General features: G+C 34.3%; 2 protein-coding genes across 2 annotated transcripts; both read right to left on the minus strand.

The window, feature by feature from the left end:
• LOC143561933 (small ribosomal subunit protein uS11x-like) lies at window positions 1–2,068 on the minus strand. Its single transcript, XM_077049885.1, has 6 exons — window positions 2,022–2,068; window positions 767–886; window positions 630–675; window positions 470–555; window positions 253–382; window positions 1–166 (listed from the first exon to the last, which is right to left on the minus strand). The coding sequence occupies exons 1-6, from the start codon at window positions 2,022–2,024 to the stop codon at window positions 99–101; spliced, it is 453 nt and encodes a 150-aa protein (XP_076906000.1). The 5' UTR covers window positions 2,025–2,068; the 3' UTR covers window positions 1–98.
• Window positions 2,069–9,836: 7,768 nt separating this feature from the next.
• On the minus strand, window positions 9,837–12,399 carry LOC143561945 (zinc finger protein CONSTANS-LIKE 9-like). Its single transcript, XM_077049896.1, has 5 exons — window positions 12,381–12,399; window positions 10,966–11,437; window positions 10,705–10,896; window positions 10,094–10,371; window positions 9,837–9,978 (listed from the first exon to the last, which is right to left on the minus strand). The coding sequence occupies exons 2-5, from the start codon at window positions 11,395–11,397 to the stop codon at window positions 9,837–9,839; spliced, it is 1,044 nt and encodes a 347-aa protein (XP_076906011.1). The 5' UTR covers window positions 11,398–11,437; window positions 12,381–12,399.

The raw sequence follows: 12,399 nt of genomic DNA on the forward strand, positions 1-12,399 counted from the left end.
TCAAATGTCTACCAAACAACCTATAAAAGTTGTCATAACACATAGAACGTTCATCCAAATTGCAAATACGCTGCAAAACATATACTGGACCAAACAAATCATAGCCTCCTTCCTCTTCTACCACTCTTGCGGCGAGTGCTATCAGTTGGAATTGGTGTCACATCCTCTGCACCAATCAAATCACAACTTCTCATCATCTACCACTAAACCAAAAACTATTTTTATCAAAAAATAGTGCTAAAAAGTCCTTACCGATGCGACCAATTTTCATGCCAGATCGAGCAAGAGCTCTAAGAGCGGACTGAGCACCCGGACCTGGTGTCTTAGTCTTGTTTCCACCAGTAGCGCGTAACTTAATGTGAAGGGCATTGATACCAAGCTCCTGTTGGCCAAAAAATAAAAAACTTAAAACAGGCTAAATAATATAAAAGCTAATAACAAAAAGAAAATAATTTTTAAAAGTAAAAACCTTGCATCTGGTAGTAACATCTTGTGCTGCAAGCATAGCTGCGTATGGAGATGATTCATCTCTATCAGCCTTCACCTTCATGCCGCCTGGCAAAAACAAATAAGATGTTAATAAATACATATTATAACAATAATAACAAAAACATGGTTGGATATCGTACCGGTAATCCGGACCATGGTTTCTCTTCCAGAGAGATCAGTCACATGCTGCAGTAGGTATAAAAACATATTAGTCATCAACACAGCATAAAGGCTACCAATTTCAATACATACATATTATACATAAGTAATAACTTACAATGAAAGTATCATTGAAGGATGCAAAAATATGCGCCACGCCAAACACAAGCTCTCCCTCACGAGTAGCCGGTCCAAGAGTGACATTGTCTTCCTTGGGCTCTCTGACCTTCCTCTTTGACTATCAGAGATAAAAAAACAAGTTAATAAAAAGGATTAGTAAGTAAAGATTTATATATATATAATAAATGTAGGGTGATTTCACAAGTTCTTATTACTTCAATACAGTTTGTAAACCACTATTACAGAAAAACAAAACTGAGCATTCATAATTAGCCAACATTAACTACTATGTAAGACTAACTATAAAACATATACCAATTCACACTTGGCAACGCTCCTAAACAACACTGTTGATTCAACATATTTAAAGTTGTAAAACACAAACGAAAAATATACGTATGAGTAAAAAGATCAACATAATTACTCCTAGTTTAGTAAAAGCATAGAAAACTGTGGGAAATTGAGTGTTGAGTAACCCTAATGTAACGAGAAGATGATAGCATTTTGTTTGGTTAAATATTGAACTAATACAACCATAGTTGTTAAAACCCGACTAGGCGCTGATTAATCGTCAATTAATCCTGATTAATCATGATTATTTCCAATTAATACTCGATTAATCACAAATCACCACCGGACCGACTGACTAGCGATTAGTGATTACTACCTATGCAGTCAATCTCGGTGGTATCTCGGTTATCAGCCGATACTTGACCGATATTTCACCGATATTCCCGATATCAGGGTTTTAAGTCTTAATTTTCAACTTTTAGTGTTTAATGTTGGTGTTTTGAGTCTTAATCAGTTCCTACAATTGTTAGTGTTTTTCAAGTTGTAAATGGATAATTTATTAATAGTAGGAGAGTATACTGAATTGTTAGTGTTAAAGTGCTATATATATAAATTTTGCATGATATAAAAACACAGATATCCCACCGACATCTCACTGCGATAACATCCCCGACCGATATCCGATATTATTCCGCATTAACTGTTTAGATTACCACAACACTGGATAACTCCTAACAATCATAGCATCTATTAACTCTAAATTCAACCACCAAAATAAAAAACCAAAATACCAAATCAAATCACCTAATTTTCTAGGTTTTGATAGCTGACTGAAACATTTCAGATGAGCATGTACCAAATCCTAACACTTGCATTGATTGGACACGTAATGAGCTATAAAATGGTGATTATGCATAGGCAAATAGCAATTAAAAGCTATTTGGATGATGTATATAGATTACCATGGTTGTTGACGGCGGCGAAAACAAAGGCAGCTGCTGCTTCTTCTCTGGTTCGCTGAGAATTGAGGTTGAACTGTTAATAATTAGGTTTTATAGGATTAGGGTTTCACTGTGGGTGGGCTATTCATGGAGCCCAATAAGATTTTAGCTCTGCCCACTGAGTCGTGTTCATTTGGGTTCTCTCCGTGCAATTAAAGCCTTAAAGGTGCACAAACGGGGTATTTTTAGGAATCGGAACCGGGTGGGAACCGGTTTCGGATATGGTCAACAAAAGTCAAAAGCGGGTAGGATAGGAATTGTTTTTGGGTATAGTTGGGTATTTGACCGAGTTTTTTTTTTCAGGTTTCGGGTAGGGTAGGTTCGAGTTTTGACCAGGTATTTCCGGTTTTCGACGGATCCAGGTCGGTTCCGGATATGCCTCTAGAGAGAAATCCTATACCAGGTTGTACCCGCGGGTCCGGTACGGGTAGGAATCGGTTCCAGGTCAGGTCTGGGATCGGGTATTTTGTGAACTAGGTGCAATTGCAATTGCAATTGCAAAAACTGCTTTTTTAACATGTTGATGGTTTAAGACCGGTTCGAAACATGATGGTTAACTTTTGAGATCGTTTTAGCATGATGGTTAAGGCTTGAGAATTTTAAGTTTTTAGGTTTGAAACCTAATTCAGTGAGGTTTTATCACATTGATGGGTATCCTTGTAGATTGTGTTGCTGAGGAGTCAGGCCTGTAGGCTGGAAGGTCAAAATCAGTATGGACGGTTGATATTTCATCTTAGGATGTCTTACTCAGGTCTTGAGGATAGTTCTAGATGTTGTAAAAAAAGTTTTAAGACTGGTTAATTTTATTCAATATTGTCAAATTGATTCAAACCGACTTCGAATGGAAATTATTTGAAATGATAGGAAAGGTTTGGATCGGACATTTGATTCAATATTGTCAAATTGATTTAAACCGGTTTCGACTGGAAATCATTTGAAATGATAGAAAAAGGTCCAGGTCGGACATTTGATTCCATATTGTCAAATTGATTCAAACCAGTTTCGAAATGGAAATAATTTGAATCGATAGAGAACGGTCGAGATCGGATTGGAACAAGATTCAAATGGGTTTTCTCTAATTACAAAAAAAAATTGCAAGACTTTTTTAAATTTAAAAAACTAACAAAACAAAATATAAGTAATTGAAACTAGGCATCGATGTCGTTGGCTCTTGGTAGTACTTTTAGACGTTTATTAATGGGATAACTTTGCATAATAGTATCATGCCTATCATTTGTTCTAATAAGGTCATTTAAGGCCAAACCAAAAACAAAATGCTAGTAAGAATTTGATTTGGTTTAACGGCCTAGTTTTAGTTTACATCAGTAGAAAATTTACTAACGATTTGATTTATATGATTCATAGTTTAACCTAAAAAAAACTATCAAAGTCATTTTTCATTTTTCAAGAGCTTTATGCGGAGATGTTCTAAACCAAATAATCCCATGTTTTTAGCATTACATTCTTGATGCCTGATAATTTCATAGAGAAAATTATTATTTGCGTCTCTATGGTTTTAGGGCGAGGCACAATGAGTACCCGAAAAAATTTTTGAACTGGTTGAGTCCCTGTGGTTTCAGAAACGAACAATTTGAGTCCCTGTGGTTTCAGTAAAATGAAAGTTTACCTTCAAAGTTAAGTAACTGCAGGGACTCAAATGGTTCATTTTTGAAACCACAGAGACTCAACCAGTTCAAAAAAATTTCAGGGACTCATTGTGCATCCGTCTTAAATCTACTTAAACGCAAATAGTAATTTTCTCTAATTTCATATGTTTACAACATGATATAAAAAAAGTCAAACTTGAAAAATGAATGGTCAATTTTGGGTCAAAACTCAAGAAAACACAAGGGTAAGCAAACCTTTGTGGTGTGAAAAACATGGATTATAGCAGCCATATAATCCCAACAAAAAAGAGCAAAAAATGGACATCCTAATAATAATAATAATATCCATCTCCTTCCAACATTTTCATCCTGATGTTCCTTAATCTCCCAAAACATCCACCCTGTTTCATCCAATCTACAAAACATGTCAGACAACAAGATCATGGCTGCACACCTTAAAATTGATATGCAAGAACTCTCTCTAGAAGATGACACACCAACTTCACCAAGGAAATCATCAGCCACCAAGATCACCTGCATGTGTGCACCCACCAACCACCCTGGTTCCTTCCGTTGCCGCCACCACCGCACCGCTTCCGTCGGCTCAAACCTCTCCGAGTTAGGAAACCGAAGAACCGCCTCCGTTGGTGCCAATCTTTACCAGTTAGGCAACAGTAACAGTAACAATAACGGTATTGCCAAAACACCCAAAAAATCTAGGGAGTGTTGATAATTATGTATTTGTATTAAACATTTGAAATATATGTAATTAATTCATTCATTAATATGCTTTGATAAAAGTTTTACAGTTTCTCAGATGCTTATTGCACCGGAAACATATACACCAGCACAAAGTCATAAACTAAACATAATGTCACATTGGGTTTGTGTTTTCTTGTGTTTCTTTCGGGCCGATCACGCGGTTCCTACAAAGGGGACATGTTAAGTTCCAGTAGTTTAACCATTTCTCTAGACAAGTTTTATGGAAAACATGTCCACACGAAAGGCGGTTAACATTAGCATCGGGTTGAAACTCGGTCAAGCAAACCGAGCAGTCTTGTTTTGTGGTGCACGAAAGGGAGTCGAACCGGATTGTCGGGGTTAGGCTTCTGAAGTCATCCATGAAGGTTGTTGGCGGGCTTGGATCGGATGGCACACGGATCCACATGCGCAGGATGGATAACAGGTGTTCTTTCATGAACGATATCGACATGGCGGTTTGAACCAGGATCATGCATAGGATTCCAGCATCTGATGGGCTTGAGTATGGTGACAGACCCATGTTGGGTTTAACCTGAATTTAACACAAAAGTAATCCAAATGACTAGGGTTAAAAAGTATTAAAATTTGCACATGATCTATCACAAACAACGCCTATTTAGGGGTGCAAACAAGCCGAGCTACTCAAGATCAAGTCGATTATAAGCTCGAAACAAGCCGGGCTTGTTCGAGCTCGAGTCTGAGCCTCAAATAAAGCGTGCCCAAGCCCGATCTCGAGCCTTGTGTGGGAAGCTCGTTTAGGTCCGTTAAGCCTTAACAAGCCTAGTTGCGTATTTTAATATTTTCTCTCTTTTGGACTTCTATATATTAATTTCACACTGCACAACTTTTGCTCGTTTAAGGTACTACACGAGCTCAACTGCTCAAGCCGATCTTTGCCTCGTTTAAGGATATACTCAATATACATAAAAATAATTAAAAACGTATATAAACCAATTAATAAATAATAAACGAGCCGGGCCTGAGCTAGAAAACACTACTCCCGATGCCAACTCACAAAATACTTGAGATCAGATCAATAACAAACTCGAAACGAGCCAGGCTTTTTTAGCATGATTCGAGCCCGAGCCTCAAATGAGGCTTGTTTAGTTATTGTTTGACCTCTTTTGAACTTCCATGTATTAATTTAATTTCACACTGCACAGCCCAGCATTGGCTCATTTAAAGTCCTACACGAGCTTGAGGCAAGCTGCGGCTCATTTAAGGTTTTTCTCAAAATAATTAAAAACATATATAAATCAATTAATTAACAATAAACGAGCCGAGCTCGGGCTTTGCTCGTTTACACCGACCGCCTATTTTTGTGTGAATTACTCGATCGGTCCAAGAAATTCCAATAAGAATCACCCAATTTACACATTTCGAAACATAATTAATCAAATTTGATAGGACGTAGTTTAACAATGGGATCCGGGTACCAGATAACAAGATCCAGATACAAACGAATTCAGATTATGAAGAACAAGAAACAATAAACGATCGGATCATGGGATGTAAGCTTTAAAAAGCAAAACCCACTTTATAAATCGAAAACCCACAACAGATTCAAGTTCAATTGTTGAAAACATTGAAACACGTATTCATAAAAGTAAGAAAGATACATACTTGCAGGTTGAAGAGTAAATTTGTAATTGTAATTGAATTGAATTGAAAGTTGGTGAATTTGAATGGAGTGGAAAGTTGAGGTGGGTTTTTAAGGACAGTGGAGGAGCTTTAATGGCGCCGCTACCAAAAGTTTATGGGTTTTGAATGAAATTGTAATGTTATTCGTTATAAGTTTTAGAGCATGTTTTGGGATTGAGTTATACTTATTGGGTTATTGGTTTTATTTTGGAAAGTCAGCATTTGGGTTTTTGAAAAACTGTTTTTCAACCCTTTCAAAAATCTAAAGTAAGAGAAGATTTTTTTATTACCAAACACATTTTAATTTATTGGCCTTTTGAAAACACCAATAAACATTTTTCAAACTCAATCCCAAACATGCTCTTATATTTGTTTATTTCGTTTAGGGAAAGGTGTTTGTGAGTTATTCGTGATCGGTTTGTGAAAACATGATAATTGCATGTAAGGTTTTCGTTTGGGGATGCCCAACAGGTATATCAAAAACTCGTGGGTTTACTTGATATCTGACAGGTAATTAGTTAATTATTTAACAAATACCCGAAGGATTTGAGATGGAGTTTACTAATCGGGTTTGGGTTTGGGAATGCCAGAACCTAACCCAAACACGACAGTTACCATCCTTAGCGACTGACAAGAGGCAAAGTGTGAACCGACGATTGAGGTGGGGGGGGGGGGGGGTTGAGGGCGCCACTCGAATATGTAATCCCAAACATGTAAGGGACAATTAAAGGAGTGTTACAACTCCTTCCTATTTTGTTTTTTTTCTTTCAAAGACGGAGAAAGAAATTCTATATCTCTCTCCTATTTACCTTGATGGTGAAGAATCAAATTATTATCACTATATGTATTCATTTTTTACCTTTTTTTTTCTTACCAAGTGCTGAATTTGTGGGTTATTTCTACTAATTGGGGTCCTTCCTTCACCGCCCCTCATGTAGATGGTCTACAGGGTTTATAACTACTCTTACTATAGGCGCTTACATATCCAACACTTATATCGACTATACCCAAACTTTTCTGATTCACCTCAACATTCCTCACTTGTTCGTCTAGTTTTCTATATTATGAGTTTTATTTAAAGTCTCTGAGCTATGATTATTGAAGGCTCTAATGTTTCAGTTTTGATTTTCAGCTTCATAGAAGGACGTATAAGTCAATCCGTTATGTGATGTTTCGATTGAACTAGAAGGCTCTGATTTTTTTTAATCTACAACTTTTTCATGACTGTGACTCTGTGATAATGTTTCAATTATCGTTTCTGATTTTGTAGACTTAATGATTTATCGTTGTTCACATAATCACATTTCACTATACACTAATCAATATATTTCATGACCCCTTTTTTAACTCACCCAAGGCCCCATAATTCTCAAGGACATCCTTAACAAAGGTATTCAACTTTACAATTCGATTAAATATGTAATTGCTAGGATCTTACACTCACATGAACCGAACACAAATATGAAAACAATAAATGAACACAAGGATTTCTACTCTTTTTTTGTATACTAACGGTTTTTTACGTTCACAAATATAGAAAATGCAATTGAAAATAATGAGATCCCATCACTACAACCCATTACCCATTATATGCTATAGCAACTTCAACCCATACTTAAAATACATCACCTACATGCAAACTCTTACTTTCCAATGCTATGAATCTATATGATCCACACCTCACCATCTCATCACAATAAAGAGACAAACAACTTATCTCAATACACTAGATTTATATATATAATTAGATATTTTAATATTTAATATATGATTTTGCAACTTTTCAAACAATAATATTAGCTATACTTGGTTTCTTGATATTTGGTTGAAATTTTGGATTTCTTACTTTGTTACATATATTTTTTTTTAACCAAAAAAATATGTGATTATGAGACACTTGGTGCAACTTTTCAAAAAAATATGTGATTATGAGACACTTGGTAATTATGAGACACATGTGCATGGCTCTAGAAACACCCTAATTCAATTATTTGTGATTAGTCTACTTTTACACTTAATAGTGACAATTGTTTATAGGACCTCCAATTATATTTAACATTGATACTATTTTTAATTCTGTTACCGGTTAATTCTGTTGATATCTATATCTAAATCTTCATATTATATATAAATAATAACATCTTTGCGTGTCTTGTCATATTAAATTACTAGTTTTAAAGCTCGTGTTACACACGGGATAATTCAAATTATAAAATTATAAGTAAAACAAATAATTACATAGCGTATATGAAAAAAAATGTATTACATCTATGCTTGTAACTATAAAATGTGTACATAAATTTATTTTATTTATATCACAAAATGATTTTTTTTTAAATGAGCTTAATAAAAAAAATGTCTGTGCAAAATCGTACCCGAGAATGCTTCTTTCTATTGAAAAATTCATTCTCGGTGTCATATACGTATAATTGAAATAATTTTGATTATGAACCAATTTCGAAAATAAGACTTTTCATACGATAGTAGTTCTAATCATTCAGCATAAATACAAAAGAGACGTTACATTTATTGATATATTTATCAATTTACCACCATCAAAGGAAAGTAGGATATTAATTTGTAGCAATGGATGTTCTTCAAGAACTATGTTTTTCTGAGCTACACTATAAAAATTTTTTTAATAAGTTTCAAAGGGCTTCTCGACTTAGTCATAACGACAACATAAAAAATAATATGTTAACCCATTCAATTTTGTGAATATTTTGTTTCATTTGAGCATAATTTTGCATGACATACCTCCCATTCAACGTTCTGATCACCATTGAAGGAAAAATTAATGTTGACATAAATATTTCAAATTTGATAAAAGTTAGAAGCATTGATAGGCATGGGGGTGGCATGTCGAAAGTGTTCGCAATTTTTTCTTAAATTTTAATAGTTGAGGGAAAAATAATCAATTTACCAAATCTCGAACCTTTTGATTATTTCAAAAAATGCCCTTAAAATAAACTTGAAACCCGAATCATGTTTAAAATTCTAACTTTCATACTTTTGACATTTTAAAGTCAACACTTTGAACTCATAACAAATTTGACGATAAATCTATTTTACATTCTCAAACTTTTAAAAATACTCAAAATTTTCATTTTTGATCTAAATGTAGTTAACTTGTACCAAACAATCTATTTACCAACTTCTGACCCATAAAATCAAATTTAACTTCCACAAAAAACCCGAAACAATTTTCATTTGGGAAACATGATTTGTTGTTGATTTTTGGAATTTACCAAGTATTTTGAAATATATAGTAAAATAATATGTTAATATATATATATATAGATATGATATAAATATTGTGTAAAAGGAAAGTGAATAATTATTGATTTATTACATATATTAGGGTATATTAGTTTTGAAGGGAAAAAAATTGTGAGAATTAACCAAAACATGACAAGTATCCACATTTATTTTACTTTATTAGAATAGGTAGATTATTGTCAGCATAATTAAACACAAATTATTACAAAGAGCCGTGTTGGGTTAGGCGATCAGGGGTGTGTATATGTCATGTTGGGTCGGTTTTGAGCTAAAGTCGAACGAAAACTAAACAGCAGGAGTGATATGAAAAGTAAAGAAACTAAAGTGTTTGTTTCTTTTTATGTTATCCTTAATAAGTTAGATAGCTGCAACCTTAAAACTTACCTTGAAAAACTACATACTACAAAACATACAAACATTAAGTATAAGACTGCCAAGACACCCTAAAGTCAACTGTAATTTACAAAGATCTTCACATAATAACAACTCATCTTGTTATTAGTAGCTTCTTGTTGGCACTCATGGGATCATAATCATAAGCATCACCGGCCTTAATAAACCGCCCTTTCACTCGTTTCCTCCCATCAGCCCTCGCCTTTCGCGTTGCATACCTTACTCTCTTCTCAAATCTTCACCGAAAATTGCATCCAAACACGTGATATTTAATTAATGATATTAGATTATAGAGTATATGTATCAATGAGTTATTGAGTTTATGTTTAAGAAAAACAAAAAAAAACTCACTTTCGCATCTTCTTTTTTTCCTTGTAACGAAGAACCGCATCACTTCTGGTGGTGGTGCTACCCATACCCGGTGTGCACCAAGGCGGCTCGCCCATAGGAACCATAGAAGAAGCCCCACAGTCTTGATATTCCCCACCGCTGCTCTCACCGGTCACATTTGAAAATGATATATTAGAATGCTGGCGTGCATAGCATGGGTTGGGTTCGGTTTTGCAGCTTACTAACGAATCAATTGAGGCTGCGTTACTGCATTCCGGCTGCGCTATATTCGAAGACTCCTAAAACAACTTAAACTTTAGCATATGGTAGATTCATAAACAAACAAACAAACAAACATATCCAGTAAAATCCCACTCATAGCAAGCTAAACCGTTCCTCTATCCTAGAAGACAGAGAAGTTGCTTCCACTGAGACCCTGACTCCAAAAATATTTTTCTTGACATGTATAGTATAGTATTCAGATAACATAAAGTAATATTTTTCTTGGCATGTAAAGTACAATATCTAGATAACATAAAGTAATGTTTTTTTTAACATGTAAAGTATAGTATCCAGATAACATAAAGTGTGACTTGGTGAACACGATATTTGACTATGAATCAAGGTGATACCTTTGTAGCATCTTTCTTGCCAAACAAGCTATCGATCCCGTCTTTTGCAAAAAGATGTTTTGGATCATTACAACCTACACCGAACAATTCTTCATAGTTCTCAATGTTCATGTCAACTTCATCCATGGTGTAGTCATCGTAGACCCCATCATCAACCACTTGTTCAGGATCTTTTGTCCCTGAATATGTTATCTACAAGCAAACCATGTACAAAAATTAAAACTTTAGATAGTTGTGACAATTGATATACTGATTACTGACCTCAACGTTCGCGGATGCATCTTGAATCTTGTCGTTTCCAGAAGCTTCTTGAGTCTTATCAGCAATGCTCATTGAACCCATTTCTTGTTCACAAGGTTCAGACATAAAAGACCAAATTTTTGAAAGTTCGTCGGCTGAAGGGCATCCCGAATAACAATTTAACGTCTGTCGACTATGTGTACTAGGATCCATAGCAGGTCCATTATGAGTAACCCAATCACAATTCTGACAAAGAGACATGTTTTCATCAACACATCTAACGACTGCAGGCTGTGAGTTACACATATCACACACGAGTGTTCTCATGTGGCGTTTCGAAAGTGGGTTCGCGGAATGAACATTGCGATCGCAAGATAAACATAAGTAGGCTGCATCGGACCGACAATACACCATTGATCTTGCCTCCCCACAATAATCACAATTGTATCCCATTTTTCAAATAAAATTTGTCACCTAGATCAAGATTTTAATCCTGCATAAATCAAGATATAAATGGGAACTTTAATCAGAAAGCTGATGAAATATACAAATTTTATTGATTAAGAATATGAATATAAAAAAGGGTCAATTTTGGAACAAAAATTATGAATAAAGATGATTATATCCTGATAATATCCAAGAATAAATGAATAATTTCTTGATAAAATGGTTCCTAAAACATTCTAACATAAAATTGATGGAATGGTAGAGATGCCAAACGAATAAAAGCTTAAATTGAACAAGGTTTTTAGCATCTTAAAATCCAACAAAAGATGAACCAGAATCTACATAACATAAGCTAACTATCAGCAAACAAATAAACCTAAATAAACCAGTAAAAATGAGTAAAGTTTCAATTTTTTTTTCATTTTTTTGTTATAATTATCAAATAATTTCACAAAAGATGAACCAGAATCTACATAACATAAGCTAAATATCAGCAAACAAATAAAACCTAAATAAACCAGTAAAAATGAGGAAAAGTTTCATTTTTTTTTCATTTTTTTAATAATTATCAAATAATTTCACAAAAGATGAACCAGAATCTACATAACATAAGCTAACTATCAGCAAACAAATAAAATCTAAATAAACCAGCAAAAATAAAGTCTAAAAAATTTTTCATTTTTTTCTATAATTATCAAATAATTTCACAAAAGGATCCGATTACAACAGAGAGCCAGGTAAGCGGACAACAGTCTGCGCACAGCAACCTTTTAAATGGCAAATCTGATATGAAAACTTTATAATCCAAGATGAACTTTTTTACAAAATCATAACAAATATAGACAACATAAGATGATATGTACAAGATTTGATGAAAAATATGATCAATCAAGAAAGTGAATCATAACTTACAGATCATGAAGAAACCAAGCAAATCAAGCAAATCCCATATGTATGTGGCTAAAAGAAAGAGAACCCAGAAAGCTTACTTGATAAAAAGAACAAGAA

Source organism: Bidens hawaiensis, unplaced genomic scaffold (genome assembly GCF_021521415.1).
Source record: "Bidens hawaiensis isolate Kalapana, Puna unplaced genomic scaffold, B.hawaiensis_p1.1 tig00020887_1, whole genome shotgun sequence".
Taxonomy (NCBI): Eukaryota; Viridiplantae; Streptophyta; class Magnoliopsida; order Asterales; family Asteraceae; genus Bidens; species Bidens hawaiensis.